This window comes from Schistocerca piceifrons, chromosome 7, assembly GCF_021461385.2.
Source record: "Schistocerca piceifrons isolate TAMUIC-IGC-003096 chromosome 7, iqSchPice1.1, whole genome shotgun sequence".
NCBI lineage: Eukaryota > Metazoa > Arthropoda > Insecta > Orthoptera > Acrididae > Schistocerca > Schistocerca piceifrons.
Window position 1 is genome coordinate 483,815,332 of NC_060144.1, and position 22,270 is coordinate 483,837,601.

A 22,270-nucleotide genomic window follows, 5' to 3' on the forward strand; every position below is an offset into this window, starting at 1 on the left:
GTTACTGAGAAGTAATAGCACGTTTATTGAGTTTCAATAATATTCCACACGCGAAAGAATGGGCCGAAAGTAGTACAAAAATTTCTTATAGTCTCCACCCATTTCTGGAGCAGATTCTTTGCCACTTTTTCCCTCATGGTGAAACTGGAAGGGGCCTACATAATTTACAGGACGTGTTTGTGCAGCTACAGAGGAGGATGGTTCTTAAAAAAAACTTAGAAATACAGGATGTTAAAAATGTATCCCAGTTTTGAGAGGCTATATAATGGACCAAAATAAGACAAAACTGTCCAGTTAACATGAGCCCTAAAATGCATACCTTAAGAGCTACGAGCACTCCATCTTCGCTACTCTCAAACACTGAACAAGTGCTCATACCTCTGAAGGAATGCTTTTTGGAGCCCATGTTTGCTTGAAATTTTTTTCTTATTTTGACCCCTGCTACAACCTCGCAGAATATGGAATGTAAAGAATAAGCAGTAGAAGAGATGTGTTTCACAATAGCTAAGATGAACAAATGCTCATAGTTCTTAAGGCATAGATATTGGAGTCAATGTTTACTGGACTTGTTTTCTTATTTCAGTCTGTACTCTACGTCTAAAAATACGGAATAATTCTTTTTAATATATAAGAAGCTAGATTGCTCAGATAAGTGGTGAACATAAAAAATATGAGAAATAGTTGACGATGCAAAATTGCTGACTGCGCTAAAACAAAAATTAGTCTGAAGAAACAGACACGCATCAAGCTAAGTTATCTCTTGTTCAAAACAACCTTATTGTACCGCTTTGTACCTCCTAAACACCATTGCCAAATGTTTTTAAGATTCTGTTAATACGTAACTCCTTTTAAACCATAATAGATAAAAATTCTTCTACTTACAGTACGTAGCAAATAACTCCAATCGACCACATGTCAGTGCCGAATCCAATCTGGTCAAAATTCACAACTTCCGGAGCAACAAATTCTGGTGTCCCAAACAGAACTTGCAGTTTCTTGGTTGGGTCGAACTTTCTGGCTAGTCCGAAGTCAATTATTTTTATTCTGTTTCCAGTTTTTGTGAGGCACAATATGTTTTCTGGCTGAAATGTGAAAATAAACAATGAGAAGATAGAGCGTATGTTATGTAAAGCATTCTTGTAGGATAGGAAACTCATGTTTAGCTTACCTTCATGTCTAAATGCAGAATGTGTTTGGAGTGTATGAACTCCATGCCTTCGCATATTTGTCTCATAAAAACGGTGCAGGACTTCTCTGTGAGGATGAAATCATCATCGATGACTCTTTCAAAAAGTTCACCTCCTTCAATACTGCAAATAGAACATAAAATCAGTCATTTAAATCGCTGTCCGTATCCTTCTGTTCCGCGGTAGGTACTAAGTGTTGTAGAATTTAAATTTCAGCGTAGCTAAGGAACTCTAGTACACAATTTTCGGTATTAGGACTGGTCCTCTTCCTAACCTATGTTAACGACTTTCCAGTGAATTTGAAGGATTGTTTAAAAACTGAGATTATTGCAAATTGAAACTAGCATATTCAGCCACACCAGACACAGACGGGCCTACAAATGGTTCACAACAAATAGTTCAAGTCTTGATCTCATACAGGTTCATATTATGCAGTTTCAGGGAAATAAAAAGCACTACTAGTATACGAAACTGAAACTGATTGTCATACTTAATGAAACGTATGTTTAAAATTACTTTGGGTCCGAGTGCTTAACAAGCTAAAATAGAGCCGACATATAGATAATTTACAAGAAGCTCAATTTAGCATATACTGCACTCATAAGTCTGTCTCATTGCGTTAACTTGAAGACCGAGGTTCTGTCGATTTACATACGCTCACTGCCTTTTTTCTGAGGTAATTATGTTTGGGGCATGGCAGCTAAAGCAAACAAAATATTTTTACAGCAAAAGTGAGCTGTAGAAATAGTGTGTAAAGTTGCTATCTAGACATCACGCAGGTGCTTCTTTAAAAATCCTGAAGTTCTTACATTCCCTTCTCAGTACATTTACTCCTTAATTGTATTTGTTGCTACTAATAAAAATAAGTTTCTGTTTATTTCTTACTTTTATCCACAATACAGCAGGAAAAAACGACCACATGGACTTTGCGTCATTGTCTTAGTTCAAAGAATGATTCTGTATTTCAGGGTAAAGTCTTCAAAGATTAACAGTCTGAATCTGACACAGAGCAAGAAATTATTAATCATTACAAGTAAAAAAGAAAATTAAAACCTACTAAACACCGAGTCTACTACAAATTATCTTATTATTTAGGTGCAGGGGTAAAATTTCTGCTGAGTTAATGATAAATAGCTTAGACAAGCCTATGTACTTACTGCATGTAGATAACTGTTCCTCTATATATTACATGTTAAATATCAATGTGGTTATGTATACAGGGTGTCCCATGCATTCTGACCACGCAAAATAAAAAGGAAATGCCAAACAAATGTTGTTTAGCTGCCAGTGGACATTAATCAGCATGAGTGCGTTTCTTGTATCTTTGTTTGTTACGAAGATATGAATCCAAGATGTCTTATTTAATTAGCACCCAAACTTGTTATTCGGTAATCTATTTCCTCTTCTCAAGACCTGTTCAAAAACGTACAAGGCTGCACAGGAGATATTGAAGCATTTGATATTTATTTCAGGGTGATTCTTAAAGCGACACATTAGAAAACACTGGTGGTGTATGCAGTGGTTCCCGACGAGCCCGCTAGGGCACAACTTATATCGGTTAAGATGGTGGACTTGAAATGGCTGACTGCTGAACAAAGAGCCAAGTCAGTGCTTTTACACGCAGAGTATGGTTATTACACAGAGTTGTTTTCGTTAACATTTTAACACATGGTGGGCTCTCGCTAAGTAGAAAATCTACAGATTACACCAGAAATTTGAAAATAATAGGATGTGTTTCATATCAGATCACCTGAAAACGTGGAAGCTGTGAGACTGGCAATGCAAAGCACATCTTAAGTCAAAAAGAATAGCTTGGAATATCACGTTACCTGTTCAGCACATTCTTGATTTAGACATTTATTTATTCTCATATAAAATGACAATGCTCCGTACTCATCTGGGTCAGCAGAAAAAGAAGACAGGCGTAACTCTGCTGCTTGGGTAATGCAGAGGGAAGGGGAAGGATTCCTGCATTATCTCTGGTTTTCTGACGAGGCGAACATCCATGTTAATGGTGTGGTCAATAAAGAAATTATGAGCATTTTGGCTACTGAACGTCCAATGAGATTTCGTGATTACAGTCAAAAAGTGTCTTTTTGGGCTGCCATATCAAACCACGACCAAAGGCCGGTGGTAACACCGGTTCCTGTCAGATCACCGAAGTTAAGCGCTGTCGAGCTGGGCTGGCGCTTGGATGCGTGACCATCCGGTCTACCGAGCGCTGTTGGCAAGCGGGATGCACTCAGACCTTGTGAGGCAAATTGAGGAGCTACTTCATTGAGAAGTAGCGACACCAGTCTCGTAAACTGACCTACGGCTGGGAGAGCGGTGTGCTGACCACATCCTCCTCCATATCCCCATCCAGTGACGTTTGTGGGCTCAGGATGACACGGCGGCCGTCGGTGTGCCGTTGGGCCTTCCAAGGCCTGTTCGGGCGAAGTTTAGTTTTTTAATGTCTTGTTTCCAAATTTTTGCCCATCCCCTGTAGCAGAGGGAGATTAAGCCTTGAGTGTTGAAATGTAGTGTTCAGGAGTTCTGCAGAGATTAGGAGACTTACATTGATAGCGTCGAGAGCTGCATCAGACCAGTACAGAGGAAGAACAGGAGTGGATACTCACAGCTCTAGAACGACGCACATGGTCTTGCCGTTGTCGAAGGCGTCGTAGAGCTGTATGAGCCTGGGGTGCTGCAGCACGCGCATCACGTCCACCTCTCGCTCCACATTGCGGCGGTCTTCGCGCTTGGGTGTGGACACCATTTTGGCCGCCAGCCGGAGACCAGTGCTTTTCTCGCGGCAGCGGTACACCGTGCCGAACTTACCCCTGAAAAAGAGAGCAAAGTTATTGGCTCACATTGCTGCGCTGAACTATAAGGGATCCATTGATCGTGACCGGGCCAAATGTCTCACGAAATAAGCGTCAAACGAAAGAACTACAAAGAACGAAACTAGCTTGAAGGGGGAAACCAGATGACGCTATGGTTGGCCCGCTAGATGGCGCTGCCATAGCTCAAACGGATATCAACTGCATTTTTAAAAATAGGAACGCCCTTTTTTTATTACATATTCGTGTAGTACGTAAAGAAATATGAATGTTTCAGTTGGACCACTTTTTTCGCTTTGTTACAGACGGCGCTCTAATAGTCACAAACATATGGCTCACAATTTTAGACGAACAGTTGCTAACACGTAGGGTTTCAAATTAAAATGATGTCCGCCAACCTCAATGCATTTGGTAATACGTGTAAAGACATTCCTCTCAACAGCGAGTAGTTCGCCTTCCGTAATGTTCGCACATGCATTGACAATGCGCCGACGCATGTTGTCAGGCGTTGTCGGTGGATCACGATAGCAAATATCCTTCAACTTTCCCCACAGAAAGAAATCCGCGGACGTCAGATCCAGTGAACGTGCGGGCCATGGTATGGTGCTTCGACGACCAATCCACCTGTCATGAAATATGCTATTCAATACCGATTCAACCGCACGCGAGCTATGTGCCGGACATCCATCATGTTGGAAGTACATCGCCATTCTGTCATGCAGTGAAACATCTTGTAGTAGCATCGGTAGAACATTACGTAGGAAATCAGCATACATTGCACCATTTAGATTGCCATCGATAAAATGGGGGCCAATTATCCTTCCTCCCATAATGCGCCATGTATTAACCAGCCAAGGCCGCTGATGTTCCACTTGTCGCAGCCATCGTGGATTTTCCGTTGCCAAATAGTGCATATTATGCCGGTTTACGTTACCGCTGTTGGTGGATGACGCTTCGTCGCTAAATAGAACGCGTGCAAAAAATCTGTCATCGTCCCGTAATTTCTCTTGTACCCAGTGGCAGAACTGCACACGGCGTTCAAAGTTGTCGCCATGCAATTCCTGGTGCATAGAAATGTGGTACGGGTGCAATCGACGTTGATGTAGCATTCTCACCACCGACGTTTTTGAGATTCCCGATTCTCGCGCAATTTGTCTGCTACTGATGTGCGGATTAGCCGCGACAGCAGCTAAGACATCTACTTGGGCATCATCATTTGTTGCCGGTCGTGGTTGACGTTTCACATGTGGATGAACACTTCCTGTTCCCTTAAATAACGTAACTATCCGGCGAACGGTCCGGACACTTGGATGATGTCGTCCAGGATACTGAGCAGCATACACAGCACACGCCCGTTGGGCATTTTAATCACAATACCCATACATCAACACGATATCGACCTTTTCCGCAAATGGTAAACGGTCCGTTTTAACATGGGTAATGTATCACGCAGCAAATACCGTCCACACTGGCGGAATGTTACGTGATACCGCGTACTTATACATTTGTGACTATTACAGCGCCATCTATCACAAAGCGAAAAAAGTGGTCCAACTAAAACATTCATATTTCTTTACGTACTACAGGAATATGTAATAAAAATGGGGGTTCCTATTTAAAAAAAACGCAGTTGATATCCGTTTGATCTATGGCAGCGCCATCTAGCGGGCCAACCATAACGCCATCTGGTTTCCCTCTTCAAGCTAGACGAGTTTCGTTCCTTGTAGTTTTTTCGTTTGACGCTTATTTCGTGAGATATTTGGCCCGGTCACTGTCAATGGATTACCCTGTATATATATATGCCAGGCTCGCATAGGACTCGTGGACTAAAGGTTCCAGACAAACTTAACCCTTTCAGTGCTACAGACGTGTTCTCTGCATTCCGCTCTGGGACGGATTTTATTATGTCTGTACTGCTCGCCAAATGCTGGCGTTTGTGCTGAGAGACGGCGTTACGGCCGATATTAAATACTTATTATCCGATTTCTCAAAAACTGCTAGGTGCAAAAATAGAATGTTTGCACATCTTATAGTCTTATACGAGGCGTATTTACGAAGTAAGGTCCGTTCGGTAGCGAAATGGAAGCCACAGTGAAAATCAAAAGTATGTTATTTGCAATAGTTAGCCACACCTTTCAGCAACATTTCTGCATAGTCGCCGCTCCGTCTAAGACATTTGTCGTAGCGTTGTACTAACTTTCCAATACCCTCGTCGTAGAAGGCAGCCGCCTGCACTTTTCGCCGTTCCTCTACCCTGATCTGCAGTTGCTGCATAGATGTGATGAATACAGATAACAGCAATGTATTGGTTGTTAAATACGTCATAGTGTGTCATCATCGTTATTCACTGTGCACAATGACAACGATATTACGTATCTCCTTTATGTACTCATATCCTGTAATGCGACATCTGGTTTATAAGACCTGAAATAGTCGAAGATGTCATACCACTTCGCTTCCCACCTTTCCGAGGTCTTCTCCATCCCCGACGATCCCCACTTTGATTATTCTCTTTTCCCCACCGTCATGGAACGTGCCAATACCTCGGTCGCTCCACTTGCTCCTAGTCTCCAGTACTTGGGACAGTTGCCCCCTCCGACGTCAACACTCCCATCACAGCACAAGACATTCAACTTCTCGTCCAGTCCAAATGCAACACGGCCCCTGGTCACGACTGTGTCACCTACCGTCACCTTCGAGAAAGCCCCTATTCCTTCCTAACTGTCCTCGCCCATCTCTATAATGTCATCCTCTCTACTGGCTCCTACCCTGACCTGTGGAAGACCTCCCGCGTCCTCTTATTCCTCAAACCCAACAAACCCCCTTCTGCCGCCTCTTCCTATCGTCCCATCTGCCTCACCTCCGTCTTCAGTAAGGTCTTTGAATCCATCCTCTCCCACCGTATCCATCAGCACCTTGCTCAACACCACCTCCTCCCCCTTACCCAGTGTGGCTTCCGACCCTCCTTCTCTGCTGACGACCAACTCCTCAACCTTGTTCACCTTCTGTCCCTTCAGCTCAACTCCCGTCGCTCCGCCATTTTTGTTTCCCTTGACCTCCAAAATGCCTATGACCGTGTGTGGCATCCCGGTCTCCTCTTTAAACTCCAAACCTACACCCTGCCTATCAATTTTGTCCGTCTGGTCGCTTCCTTCCTCTCGCACCGTCCTTCCTATGTCACCCTCCACAACACCAACTCCCGTATCTTTTATCCCACGGCTGGCGTCCCCCAGGGTTCTGTCCTCTCCCCTCTTCTTTATCTCTTGTATACAGCTGATATGCCCAAGCCACCCCCACCAGTCCACCTTCTCCAATATGCTGATGACACCGCCTTCCTGGCTCTCTATCCTACCCTTCAACGGTATCAACGTACCCTCCAAACCCACCTTAACCAGTTCACCACTTGGTGTAACCAGTGGTTCCTCCGTCTCAACCCCTCCAAAACCCAGGCAATCATCATAGGCCGCACCACTCGCTCCTTTCGCCTCCATGATTTATACCTCACCCTTTATGGTCGTCCTATCCAACTCACCCCCACCCTGAAATACCTTGGCCTCACCCTTGACCGACACCTCACCTGGACCCCTCATCTCCTGACCATCCAGCAGAAAGCCCATTCCCGCCTCCGCCTGCTGAAACTCCTGTCCGGCCGGACATGGGGATTGCATACTTCTACCATCCTCCACACCTACAAATCCCTCATCCGTCCTATCCTCTGTTATGCCAGCGTCGCCTGGATCTCCGCCCCCACCCACTTTTACAAGGCCCTCCAAATCCTTGAACGCCATGCGCTCCGCCTTGCCTTCCGTATCCGCCTTCCTTCCCCCACAAGGCTCCTGTATGAACTGATCCCCTTCCCCCACCTCCTCCTGTTCCTCCAACATCTCTGCATCCTTTACATTGTTCGCAGGCTTGATCCCCCCCACCCTCTGGTTTCCTCCTTCCTCTCCACCCCCCGCCCGTTGCCGCGCCTCTATCGCTGTATCCCTCCCTCTCTCCACCTCCACGCCCTCCATCTCCTTCATCAGGGCAATTTCCAACGCCTCCCCCTCCCGGATGACGAACTTCGCTGTGACATCTACCCTTCCTTCCAACTATAACCTGGCCTTGTTCCCCCCCCTCCCCAGGGCCCCCTTTTCCTCTTTCCTCCTTCTCCCAGAGCGGATTTTCCTCCATCCCCCCCTACCCTGAGACCCTGCACCCCATACTTGCCTCTCTCCTTCCCACATCCCTCCCCACCTGGCCCTCTTCCGCACGCCCCCCTCTCCCCTCCCCCATCTCTTCCCCTCCCACTCTTCTTCAGGTCTCCCTCATCTCCTAGCGCCTGGCAGATCCTCTGTATTGATCATCATCAGTGTGCCACATCGGTGTTGTGTTTAGTGCTGTTTCTCGTGAGCGTCAAGAGGTGTGATTTTAATTGTGTACTGCCTTGAGGTTCGCTGTCAGTGTTACGTTATGTGCTGTGCCATCCATCGCTACCTTTATGCTCCTGTTGTACTGTGCCTTATGTTCTTTTAATTGTCGCAGTGTGTGGCTTTTTGTGTGTGCTACTTTACAACAGTTTTTCCTCTCCATTTTACAGTCACCTCGTTTTTTGTCTATTGCCTTCCATGATGTTCCCCCTTTTTTATATCTATGTTCACCTTATTATCTCCTTTGCTGTTTTTAAATGTCTTCTATTGTTTTGTTCTATGTCTTTCGGCTGAAGAGCAGCGCATATGCTGCTGCCAGCCCACCCCGATGGGGAATTGAAATACAATAAAGAAAAAAAAAAAAAAAAAGAAGATGACATACACTGTCCGCAGGCTTGATCCCAACCCCCTGGTTTCCTCCTTCCTCTCCACCCCTCCACCCGTTGCCGCACCTCTATCGCTGTATCCCTCCCTCTCTCCATCTCCACACCCTCGGTCTCCTTCATCAGGGCAATTTCCAGCACCTCCCCCTCCCAGTTGTTGAACTTCGCCGTGACATCTACCCTTCCTTCCAACTGTAACCTGGCCTTCTTCCCTTCCCTCCCCAGGGCCCCCTTTTTCCTCTCCCCTCCTTCTCCCAGAGCGGATTTTCCTCCTTACCCACCCTGAGTCCCTGCACCCCCTCCTCAACTGTGTCCCTCCCACGTCCTTCCTTCCCCAGCCCTCTTTGACAAGCCCCCGCCCGTCTCCCCCCTTTACCCCCTCCCTGCCCTCCATTCACCCCTTCTCCCTCATCTCCATGCCCCTGGCAGATCCTGTGTTTTGCTCATCGTCATCAGAGTGCTCCATCAGTGTTGTATTTGGTGCTGTGCTCCTGTGCGTCAAGAGATGTGATTTTAATTGTGTGCTGGACTTGTACATAGTGTTACTGGCAGTGATCGTTATGTGCTACGCTGTCCATCGATACTTTTATGCTGCAGCCATACTTCGCCTTGTGTTCTTTTAACTGTCCCAGTGTGAGGTTTTTTGTGCACAATACTTTTTTAGGGTTTTTATCTCCATTTTGCAGTCGCCCCTTATGTCTTCCCTTATTTTCCCCCTTTTTTATATTTTTGTCCGCCATATTTTCTCCTTTGTAATTTTAAATGTCTTCTGTTGTATTATTATTGTCTTTTGGCTGAAGAGCAGCGAATATGCTGCTGCCAGCCCACCCCGGATGGGGAATTGGAGTACAGTAAAGGAAAAAAAAGAAGATGACATGTCACATTGACATCAGATATGTGTTCGTAATGATTTCAAATAAGTAATGACTTCCTACGCCCTGCATTGAACGATATGTGCGCTTTATTAATTTTCAGTTCTATGCGCACTTGAGAATGGCTATTAAGTCGAAATCCTGCTGTGTGAGATAAATGAACAGTAATTTAGAGTCAAATGGTTAAAATTTCTTTCAAAAAGGTCTCCATGACTGTGTTACGAAAATGAACAGCATAGAGACAGAAGTGATAACACTTTCTGCAGGACCTGACCATCATTTTGCAGGACAATGCTCAAGCACATACAGTGCAAGCTGTTACTGATTTGTTTGACTGATGGGGCTGCTAAGTGCTGCAGTTCGTTGTCTGTGCCAAAACGTTGACTTCATAGTCAGTGATTCATGTCTGCAGAGATGAAAATCAGAGTGAGCAAAGTCTGGGCTGCATGGAGGGCGATCAATCACTTCCCATCGAAAACGCTGCAGAGGCGTCCTCATAGCCCCTGCAGAATACGGCGGGGAACGGCATGCCAGTTATGTTATGAGGGCTGCATCAAATCAGGCGAAATCTCTCATACTTGGTGGGAGACACTGTTGTCTAGGCACCTTTACGTGGTCACTGTGCGCTCAGAACTGAAAAGACAGAGGTGAAGCGATCAATGAGCATACTAGAGATACCATCGAACACACCTATGCGAAGCTTTATCGGATTTTCACTGTGGTTTCCATTTCTCGACCGATCGGACCTTACTTTTGGAATACGCCTCGTATCTTCACTCGATGAAGAACTGAATTTCTTTTCATTGTCCGTTACACTTATTGCCAGTCTTATTTATATATACCCAATCTTAAAGCTAGACACGTCATCAGGAGTGCACTAAAGAGCTGAAAAAATGACATACAACACTTAACAATACATTAAGCAGTTCGCCCACAGATCTAATTTGAATAATTACAAATTTTTCAAATGCACTGATCAATTTTCTGATTTAGTTCACTGCGCCTTGAACAAGTACACACATGTTTCGCATGTCTGTCTTCATCCAGCTCTTTTCGCAGCTGCAATCTTAAATCACACTTGAACTGTGGGTGAAATCACGCAAAATTCTGAATAAATAATTAAAATTGTTAGTTAAACATATAAAACTTATGATACAAAAGTTATATGTGATTGCCAACATATACTGCTATAATGACAGTCTCTGTTTTGGTTTGTTAATTAAGCTGACTTTAATGAAGTGTCTGTTTGGATTGCTTTTCACAGTTTGGTTCAAAACGTAATCAAGCATGTAGATATCTCAGACAATGCGTATCGATGACCGCTTTATTTTGATGGGTCGATTTCTTTTGTGGATACATAATCAGCATCGGTATCAATTATTTAGTGAAAATTCGTTAAAAAAAGCTTTATTGGTCCTACAACTAATTACTTCTACATATACATGACTACTCTGCAGTTCACTTAAGTACCTGGCAGACGGTTCATCGAATCAGTTTTTCACATTATTTCTCTATCGTTCCGCTCTCTATCAGCGCGCAGGAAAAACGAACCCATCAATCTTTTTGGACGAGCTGTAATTTTTTCGACTTTATTATAATGATAATTATTCCTATAAAGGTTGACGTCAGCAAAATATTTTCTCATTCAGAAGAGAAAGTTCGAGATTAAAACTTCGTGAAAAGATCTCGACGCAATGAAAAACGCCTTTGTTTTTATGATTGCCACCTCAAGTTGCGTATAAATATACGTGACATTCTCCTCCCTTATTTGGCTATAATACAACACGAGCTGCCCATCTCTGAACTTTTTCGATGTCCTCTGCTAATCCTATCTGGTAAGGATTCCTTATTGTACAGAGCTCTGCAGAGGACAGGCAAGCCTAGTTTAGGCAGTCTATTTAATGGATTTCTTGCATCTTCTAAGTGCTCTGCCAATAAAACACAGTTCTTGGTTTGCCTTCCTCATAACACTGTCATTATTTCAATGTAAGTTGCTTACAGTTGTAATTTCTAGGTATTTAGTTTAATTGACAACCTCAATATTTGTGTGATTTATAGCGTAGCCGAAATTTAATGCATTCCTTTAAGTTCTCGTGTGGATGACTTCACACTTTTCATTATTTAGGGTCAATTGCCACTTTTCGAACCATACACATATCTTGCCTAAACCGTTTTGCAATTGGTCTTGATCTTCTGATGACTTTACCAGATAGTGAATGAAAGTATTATCTGCAAACCAACTATGGTGGTAGCTACGATTGTCACCTAAAACATATATAAAGTGTGTAGCGCATGTAACTACAGATATTTTTATATCTCTTACCTTAATGTGTACTCACATAAGCGTGCTAGTTGTTTCTTCTCTGTGTCAAACAGTCTTCCCACAAACACATCACCTAATTTACTACCTGACGTTTTCTGAGCGGTCGTAACTGCACCACTAACAAGTGGATGACGCCTGCAGTATAGGTTAACCGTTTTGCGTCCACGCGTCCACACTTCAACGCCTGATGCGCTGCCCAGGGGAAAATAAGCGTTAATGGCTTGCTCTTGCGGCCCCTCCCGCCCGAGGTTCGAGTCCTCCATCGGGCATGGGTGTGTGTGTTGTTCTTAGCATAAGTTAGTTTAAGTAGTGTGTAAGTCTAGAGACTGATGACCTAAGCAGTTTGGTCCCTTAGGAATCCATACACATTTGAACATTTTTTTTTTTTTTTTTGCTTGCTCTTGCTGCAGGTACTAACCAACCTAAAAACATACTACTCCTATTAGCTATGATTATTAGTCTGAAAGTGAAGTAAATGCTGATGTAATGTCTTTCAGCACACTATCTTTAGTGACCCAATAAAAATAACTGCACTTACATCCATTATACCTCGTATATACTAGAAGCAGAAGAGGGCGTACAAGTAAAATACTTCCTTGGAGATTTGCGTACGCCATGTACACTACTGGCCACTAAAATTTGCTACACCACGAAAATGACGTGCTACAGACGCGAAATTTAACCGACAGGAAGAAGATGCTGTGATATGCAAATGATTAGCTTTTCAGAGCATTCACACAAGGTTGGCGCCGGTGGCGACACCTACAACATGCTGACATGAGGAAAGTTTCCAGCCGATTTCTCATACACAAACAGCAGTTGACCGGCGTTGCCTGGTGAAACGTTGTTGTGATGCCTCGTGTAACGAGGAAAAATGCCTACCATCACGTTTCCGACTTTGATAAAGGTCGGATTGTAGCCTATCGCGATTGCGGTTCATCGTAGCACGACACTGCTGCTCGTGTTGGTCGAGATCCAATGACTGTTAGCAGAATATGGCGTGCTGGATCCCAACGGCCTCGTATCACTAGCAGTCGAGATGACAGGCATCTTATCCGCATTGCTGTAACGGATCGTGCAGCCACGTCTCGATCCCTGAGTCAACAGATGGGGACGTTTGCAAGACAACAACTATCTGCACGAACAGTTCGACGACGTTTGCAGTAGCAAGGAATATCAGCTCGGAGACCATGGCTGCGGTTACCCTTGACGCTGCATCACAGTCAGGTGCGCCTGCGATGGTGTACTCAATGACGAACCTGGGTGCATGAATGGCAAAACGTCATTTTTTCGGATGAACCAGGTTCTGTTTACAGCGTCATGATGGTCGCATCCGTGTTTGGCGACATCGAGGTGAACCCACATTGGAAGCGTATATTCGTCATCACCATACTGGCATATCAACCGACGTGATGGTATGGGGTGCCGTTGGTTACACGTCTCGGTGACCTCTTGTTCGCATTGACGGCACTTTGAACAGTGGACGTTACATTTCAGATGTGCTACGACCCGTGGCTCTACCCTTCATTCTATCCCTGCGAAATCCTTCATTTCAGCAGGATAATCCACGACCGGACGTTGCAGTTCCTGTACGGGCCTTTCTGGATACAGAAAATGTTCGACTGCTGCCCTGGCCAGCACATTCTCCAGATCTCTCACCAACTGAAAACGTCTGGTCAATGGTGGCCGAGCAACTGGCTCGTCACAATACGCCAGTCACTACTCTTGATGAACTGTGGTATCGTGTTGAAGCAGCATGGGCAGCTGTACCTATACACGCCATCCACGCTCTGTTTGACTCAATGGCCAGGTGTATCAAGGCCGTTATTAGGGCCAGAGGTGGTTATTCTGGGTACTGATTTCTCAGGATCTATGCACCCAAATTGCGTGAAAATGTAATCAAAAATGGTTCAAATGGCTCTGAGCACTATGGGACTTAACATCTGTGGTCATCAGTCCCCTAGAACTTAGAAGTATTTAAACCTAACTAACCTAAGGACATCACACACATCCATGCCCGAGGCAGGATTCGAACCTGCGACTGTAGCGGTCACGCGGTTCCAGACTGAAGCGCCTAGAACCGCACGGCCGAAAATGTAATCACATGTCATTTCTAGTATAATATATTTCTCCAATAAATACCCGTTTATCATGTGCATTTCTTCTTGGTGTAACAATTTTAATGGCCAGCAGTGTATCACTTCGGTTTTACTCGATGCCTTTCCGTCAGTTGCTATGAACACATCTACTGTATATACCAGCTGAATCGTTTCTCTCTCTTCTTTAAGATGGTGCATCGCGCTTCGATGTAAGTACTACGGTTTGCACTGCACGTGCACAAATGTAGATAAATCTATATAGTCCTTTGTGCGCGCTGCCAGGGCGGACATGACGTCACGTCCGGGCCCGCGCGAATATAGACAGATCCACATGCTCTCCGTGCCTCGTGTTAGGGGGCCGCCGTGCCTTCCTGCGACCTGCCAGTGTCCTGCCGGCTGGACTCCGCACTATGGCAAGCGTAAACCGAACGCCTTGCCCAATTAAAGCCAGACACCTCTAATCTCTTTATAGTAGGTCGTGTCATAATACAGAAGAAGAAAACTGATGTTCGAGTAACTTGGATGGGAATCTTTGGAAGAAAGGCGCTGTAGATCTCGCGGAGACCTGTTGACTAAATTTAGAGAACCTGTAATATAGCAAGAGTGTGAGACTATTCTACCACCGACGTCGTATTTCTCACTTAGGGATCTTGGGATAAGATACGAGAGACCAGAGCACATACAGACGTATACATACGCAAAGTCATCGAGTAAAACAGAAGTAATATCCGGCGTTCCCCAAGGAAGTGTTATGGGCCCTCTATTGTTCCTGATCTATATTAAGGAGACAATCTGAGTAGCCGTCTTAGATTGTTTGCAGATGATTCTATCATTTGCCGTTTTGTAAAGTCATCAGATGATCAAAACGACTTGCAAAATGATTTAGATAACATATCTGTATAGTACGAAAAGTCCCTTAATAAAGAAAAGTGTGAAGTTATTCACATGAGTACTAAATAAAATCAGCTAAATTTCGATAAGTCACATAAATGTGAAGGCTGTAAATTCAGCTAAATACTGAGGGATTACAATTACAAGTAACCTAAATTAGAACGATCACATAGATAAAGTTGTGGGTAGAGCAAACCTAAGACTGTGATTCATTGGCTGAACACTTAGAACGTGCAACAGGTCTACTAAAGAGATTGCTTACACCACGCATGTCCGCCCTATTCTGGAGTATTGCTGTGCGGTGTGGGATCCGCATTAGGTGGGACTGACGGGTGAGATCGAATAAGTATAAAGAAGGGCGGCTCGTTTTGTATTATTGTGAAATAGTGGAGAAAGTGTCACAGACATGATACGTGAATTGTAGTGGCTATCATTAAAACAAAGGCGTTTTTCGTTGCGACAGGATCTTCTCATGAAATTTCAATCACCAGTTTTCTCCTGCGATCGCGAAAACATCCTGTTGGCACCCACCTACATAGGGAGAAATGATCATCACGATAAAATAAGAGGAATCAGGGCTCGCACAGAAAAATTTAAGTGCTCGTTTTCCCCGCGTGCCGTTCGAGAGTGGAACGGTACAGAGACAGCTTGAAGGTGGTTCATTGAACCCTCTGCCAGGCAGTTTATTGTGAATAGCGGAGTAATCACGTAGATGTAGATGTAGGTACAGGCAGTATTTTTCCCTCTTCAATACATGAACAAAACAGAATAGAATATCGACGATATTGGTACGAAATGCCGTCTGACCTACCTTGTAAAGTAGTTTGGAGAGTATACGGGATGTTTCAGGAGGAATAGGAAATATTTTAGTAGGTTGTAGAGTATTCTAAATAGAATACCATATTCCAACAGCAAGTGTCCAGTTATTATTGGTTACAGCGATGCGCCTATTCGAATTTAAACCAATCAAATACTCAAAGAAGGTGTTAAGCAAAGACAAATGACGTATGTCTCTTCTGTGGTCGTCTTGGCAGTCATTTATGAGGGCATCACAATTCATAACCCTAACGATCAATTCATCTCTTGTGTTTACATTGAAAGTTGGCTGTTAAATCTACCCTTTCAATGTTCAGTTTTACCTTCTCTGTACTTTCTTTACTTCGGGAAATAGTTATCGCAGCATGGATGCAAAGATGATTCCGTACTAGTATCGATTACAGACTTCTGAAGCTTTTTCTTTGTGAGGGTCTGCAGCTCGTGGTCTCGCGTCCCGAGCACTGGGTCCCGTCTTCGATTCCCGGCGGGGTCAGGAATTTTCACCTGCGTCGAAGTGAGTGGGTGTTTGTGTTGTCCTCATCATTTCATTATCATTCAAGAAAGTGGCGAGATTGGAGTGAGCAAAGGTTGGGAATTTGTACGCGCGGTTGAGCGCCCCACAAACCAATCATCATCACCATCATCATCATCATCATTATCATCGTCTTCGTGAGGATCGCACAAGCGCGATCACACACGCTTGCGGGAGGTCCGTGCCAACGAGCACGTAGCCCACAACGCAAGCTTGCTGTTACGTAGCTTTGCAAACACTTCCTGCTTGTTCTCAGCGGCGCATGACTGACTGGTGTTGAATGCGGCTGTCGCTCGATTGCTGTTTGGAGAGACGGTTTTATTTATTGGGGTTATCCGAAGGCACTGCTTATCCGCAAAGTTATTTCGTTAATCCAGGTCACGAAAACTGGCAACGGCCGGGAGAGCTGTGTGCTGATCCCACGCCCCTCCACACTGCATCTACCGACGGCATTGGCAGAGGACGACACAGCGCCCGGTCGTACCGATGGGCATGTCACGACCTGTGGACGGAGTTAACATTTACAATTTATTTAGTTAATCATTCGTGAGGTACTTGTCTTTCAAGGTCCAGTATCTGACTTTAGTCAATTACTTCGAAGATTTATACTATCAATTCAATCACTCTTACCTTTTGTTTAACGTTTTAATACTCTGTATCGTGTAACATTGTCAACTTAATCAGTGCGTATCTGTACTTTATCTACGTAATACCTACGTGTTGTTGATGTGCACCAAGGAAGCATATATTTTATTCTCTTCAGTTGACTTACAAGTAAATTACATGACGTTATTCTCTTCAACAGTTTTAACAAAGATTTTACGTAGACTGCCGGCCGGAGTGGCCGTGCGGTTCTAGGCGCTACAGTCTGGAGCCGAGCGACCGCTACAGTCGCAGGTTCGAATCCTGCCTCGGGTATGGATGTGTGTGATATCCTTAGGTTAGTTAGATTTAATTAGTTCTAAGTTCTAGGTGACTGATGACCTCAGAAGTTAAGTTTCATAGCTCAGAGTCATTTTTACGTAGACTTCTAATGATTTGACAAACAAATTACTTGACGCATTATTCAAACATTATTTCTTACTGCGAATCCTTGGTGACTTATTTACTGTTTAACTGCATTAATTTAACGTATATTCTGCTCCCGTTCTCTAACAGCACAATGCAATATGTATACTTGACTGTGTAAACTGATTCATTCTAATACATTCAGATGACTCTACATATCAATATTAGGTCTAAATATTCTGAAAATTACGTATCCCGTTCTGTGCACAAACTTTTAGAGTAAAAAAAAAAAAAGATAAACTCTGATACGACTTTGCAGAGACAGTATTTGATTCTATAGGAGAGTATATGTTCTGTGCCCGCATCTCGTGGTCGTGCGGTAGCGTTCTCGCTTCCCACGCCCGGGTTCCCGGGTTCGATTCCCAGCGGGGTCAGGGATTTTCTCTGCCTCGTGATGGCTGGGTGTTGTGTGATGTCCTTAGGTTAGTTAGGTTTCAGTAGTTCTAAGTTCTAGGGGTCTGATGACCATAGATGTTAAGTCCCATAGTGCTCAGAGCCATTTGAACCATTTTTTTTATATGTTCTGTGTTATACATTTGACTGTGATATTTACAAGTCGCGGTTTATGAGTACATACCTTTATACCACGACCAACCACAAACTGAGTTGCTGAACCACATTCACTACTGCTGAAATCTTAGAAATAATTTGTCATGTTCATTTATGGCTAATTTCATATTGCTATGGCCACTATTTACTGTTGCGCTGTTGGGATAAGTGTGAGCTGCTCAAGCAACTTTCATTTTGTGCTGTAGTCAAATTGCATTCGTTATTTAATTACAAGAGTCGTAACTGTATAACTGAAACGATATTCCATAACCACGCAAATTGACTACAAGCCGCTTGTGAGGTACAGTGCCAAAAGCCTTCTGGAAATCTAGAAATACGGAATCAATTTGAAATCCCTTGTCAGTAGCACTCATCACTTCATGTGAGTAAAGAAATAGTTGTGTTTCACAAGAATTATGTTTTCTAAATCCTTGTTGACTGTGTGTCAATAGGCGCGCGGTGTGGCCGCGTGATTTGAGGCGCCATGTCACGGTTCGCGCCCCCCCCCCCCCCCTCTCCGGAGGTTTGAGTCCTCCCTCGGGGGCATGGGTGAGTGTGTTGTTCTTAGCATAAGTTAGTTTAAGTAGTGTGTAAGTCTAGGGACCGATGACCCCAGTAGTTTGGTCCCTTAGGAATTCACACACATTTGAACATTTTTGTATGTCAATAGACTATTCTCTTCGAGATAACTGATAATGTTAGAACAATATATGTTCTAAAACCGTGCTGTCGCAACATATTCATTAACGGGTGTAATATTACGTTAAAGGTTTGACACAATAAGACGAGTATTACAAACTGTGTACGTAGGGTGTCCCTAGGAGGAGTGGTCAGTATTCAAGGATATGACAAGAACGACCATTCGAAGCAAAAAAGTCTAGTAAACATCTGGTTTAAAATGCAAGGGTGCTGGTAACCTCGGCGTTGAGCGCAGGTAAGCTCCAAACACACACACACACACACACACACACACACACACACACACACAAACACATACATACTCTCTCTCTCTCTCTCTCTCTCTAAAATACATGCCTTAAGAGCTATGAGTACTTGGCCAGTAGAAGACATATGTTTAACAGTAGCGAAGATGGACAAGTGTTCATAGATCTTAAGGTATGTATTTTAGAGTACATGTTTACTTGATGTTTTGCTTCGAATGATCGTTCCTCTTATCTGCCAGAATATTGACCGTTCCTCATCAGACGTCCAGTGCGCCTTGAGACAGACTAACTGACGGCGCGCAAATCACCTAGACTGTATTCATCCAATGCTTGAAAACGTGAGCGCTTAGCAACTTACAACAAATTTCATATACAGTTTCATAATTTTTCGAAACTTTTTCCTGCTGACACCATCCACAAAATGATGAAAGGAACAATGTATTTCTTTTACTACTTTTTGTTTTTCATGTAGTAAAACTTCAGCATCAGACATAATGTTTTAATTTATTACTCCTTTACTTCTAACTCTATAAGCAAATTGTTCCCGATGTAGTAGGTGTAATCCACTAAACTACAGGCCCATATTGTTAACGTCGGCATGCAGCAGGATTTTGGAACATATATTGCGTTCAAACATAATGTATTACCTAGAAGAAAACTGTCCATTGACACACAGTCAACATGGGTTTAGAAAACATCGTTCCTGTGAAACACAACTAGCTCTTTATTCATATGAAGTGTTGAGTGCTATTGACAATGCATTTCAGATCGATTCCGTATTTCTGGATTTCCGGAAGGCTTTCGACACTGTACCACACAAGCAGCTTGTAGTGAAATTGCGTGCTTATGGAATATCGTCTCAGTCATGTGATTGGATTTGTGATTTCCTGTCAGAGAGGTCACAGTTCGTAGTAATTGACGGAAAGTCATCGAGTAAAACAGAAGTGATTTCTGACGTTCCCTACGGTAGTGTTATAGGCCCTTTGCTGTTCTTTATGTATATAAAAGATTTGGGAGACAATTTGAGCAGCCGTCTTAGGTTGTTTGCAGATGACGCTGTCGTTTATCGAATAATAATGTCATCAGAAGATTAAAACAAATTGCAAAACGATTTAGAAAAGATATATGAATGGTGCGAAAATTGGTATTTGTCCCTAAATAACGCAAAGTGTGAGGTCATCCACATGAGTGCTAAAAGGAATTCGTTAAACTTTCGTTACGCGATAAATCAGTCAAATTTAAAAGCCGTAAATTCAATTAAATACCTAGGTATTACAATTACGAACAACTTAATTTGGAAGGAAGACATAGAAAATGTTGTGGGGAAGGCTAACCAAAGACTGCGTTTTATTGGCAGGACACTAAGGAGACTGCCTACACGACGCTTGTCCTTCCTCTTTTAGAATACTGCTGCACGGTGTGGGACCCTTACTAGATAGGACTGACGTACATCGCAAAAGTTCAAAGAAGTACAGCACGTTTTTTATTATCGCGAAATATGGGAGAGAGTGTCACAGAAATGATACAGGATTTGAGCTGGACATCATTAAAGGAAGGAGTTTTGCATTGCGATGGAATCTTCTCACGAAATTCCAATCAACCACTTTCTCCTCAGAATGCTAAAATATTTTGATGACACCGACCTACATAGGGAGAAACGATCACCACGATAAAGTAAGGGAGTACAGAGCTCGTACGGAAAGATATAGGTGTTCGTTCTTTCCGCGCGCTATACGAGATTGGAATAATAGAGAATTGTTAAGGTGGTTCGATGAACCCTCTGCCAGGCACTTAAATATAATTTGCAGAGTATCGATGTAGATGTAGATACCACTGAATATCTCCTTAAAATTCCATCAATTTAAAATACATAGGTCACAAAATATGACGCCATAAACGTTGAGATGTGAGAAAAACTACTTTTTCCTAAAAAGGAGCGCAGGTTACTCAGACTTTACTCATTCAGCATTTGATACTTAGTGAACTTAGCGACATGCAATAAACTTCAAACATAATTTCAAAAATTTTAAACTGTTTCAGTAGCCTAGGGGTGAACAATGCTAATCTAATAACACCAAAATCTTTAAGGTTTTACTTTTTCAACAATTAAAGAATTACATCTTAACGTCAAATATTTCATGCATAGACGTTTGAATCAGTTTTATCTATGGGAGTTCGACAGTCTAAAGAATCTGCGGGCGGGGTTACTGGTTATTTCTGTACAATATTCAGTCTGAAATCGTAGAGTCGATGATATACTAATCGATTCCGAAACGGAATGCATTCTTCAGCGATTACAGCAGACGTTATTCAGAGTCGCGTTTCTGTGACAGAAGCTCTTATTCTGTCTGTGCGAATCGAGCGTGCCCGCTTCCTGGCAGCAGAACGTAAACGGAGAACGCGCCAGACCAGCTGCTTGGCTCCAAGAGTTGATCTTCCTCCGCAATAAACGAGGCATGCTGTCGGCTACTGGGGCAGTTCGGCACACACACAACACAGTTAGCGAGCCGAGGCAGCGTCACTTATCGCTCTCGTTTATTATCTCTAGCTCTGACAGGCAGCTACGAGCGCACCGGAATAGCTCGCACCGAGTTTCTGCATAGCCTACTGCAGATATTCGTCAGCAAAATGGAAACAGATATGGTCCAAAACATGAGGTTTTTCATCGTTTTTTTAAAAGTTTCAGTTTTCAGCTGCTTGTATATTGCCCTCCATGTTGTGCAAATATTTTCATTTTTACGTAACTATTGCAAGCAACACCCTCCATAGTCGGCTTTGCATATTCTAGCCTTTCATATACCCACTACACACATCAAAAAAAGCTTCGCATCACCTCGGTTCCGAGAGTTCCGGAACCTGTACAGAAAATTTGAATAGAGATCAACATAAACATAATTTCCGCCCTTTTTATTGCTCATGAAAACCATACACTGCATATTGTACAACCACACAGCGAGACTTTCAGACGTGGTGGTCCAGATTGCTGTACACGCCGGTACCTCTAATACCCAGTAGCTCATCCTCTTGCATTGATGCATGCCTGTATTTGCCATGGCATACTATCCACAAGTTAATAAAGGTACTATTGGTCCTAATTGTCCCACTCCTCAACGATGATTTGGCATAGATCCCTCATTGGTTGGTGCGTCACATCGTCCATAAACAGCCCTTTTCAATTCATCCCAGGCATGTTGGATAGGATTCATGTCTGGAGAACACGTTGGCCACTCAAGTCGAGCGATGTCGTTATCCTGAAAGAAGTCACTCACAAGATATGCACGATGAGGACGCGAATTGTAGCCCATAACGACGAATGCCTCGCCAGTATGCTGCCGATATGGTTGCACTATCGGTCGGAGGATGGCATTCACG

General features: G+C 43.5%; 1 protein-coding gene across 1 annotated transcript in view; it reads right to left on the bottom strand.

The window, feature by feature from the left end:
- The window catches only part of LOC124804748 (myosin light chain kinase, smooth muscle), a 359,831-nt gene that overhangs the window by 32,720 nt on the left and 304,841 nt on the right, over positions 1-22,270 (bottom strand). Inside the window, exons 4-6 of the mRNA XM_047265050.1 lie at positions 3,806-4,009; positions 1,169-1,310; positions 883-1,082 (exon numbers count right to left, since the gene is read on the bottom strand). Coding sequence (XP_047121006.1) covers positions 883-1,082; positions 1,169-1,310; positions 3,806-4,009 — 546 coding nt within the window. The remainder of the gene's footprint in view (positions 1-882; positions 1,083-1,168; positions 1,311-3,805; positions 4,010-22,270) is intronic.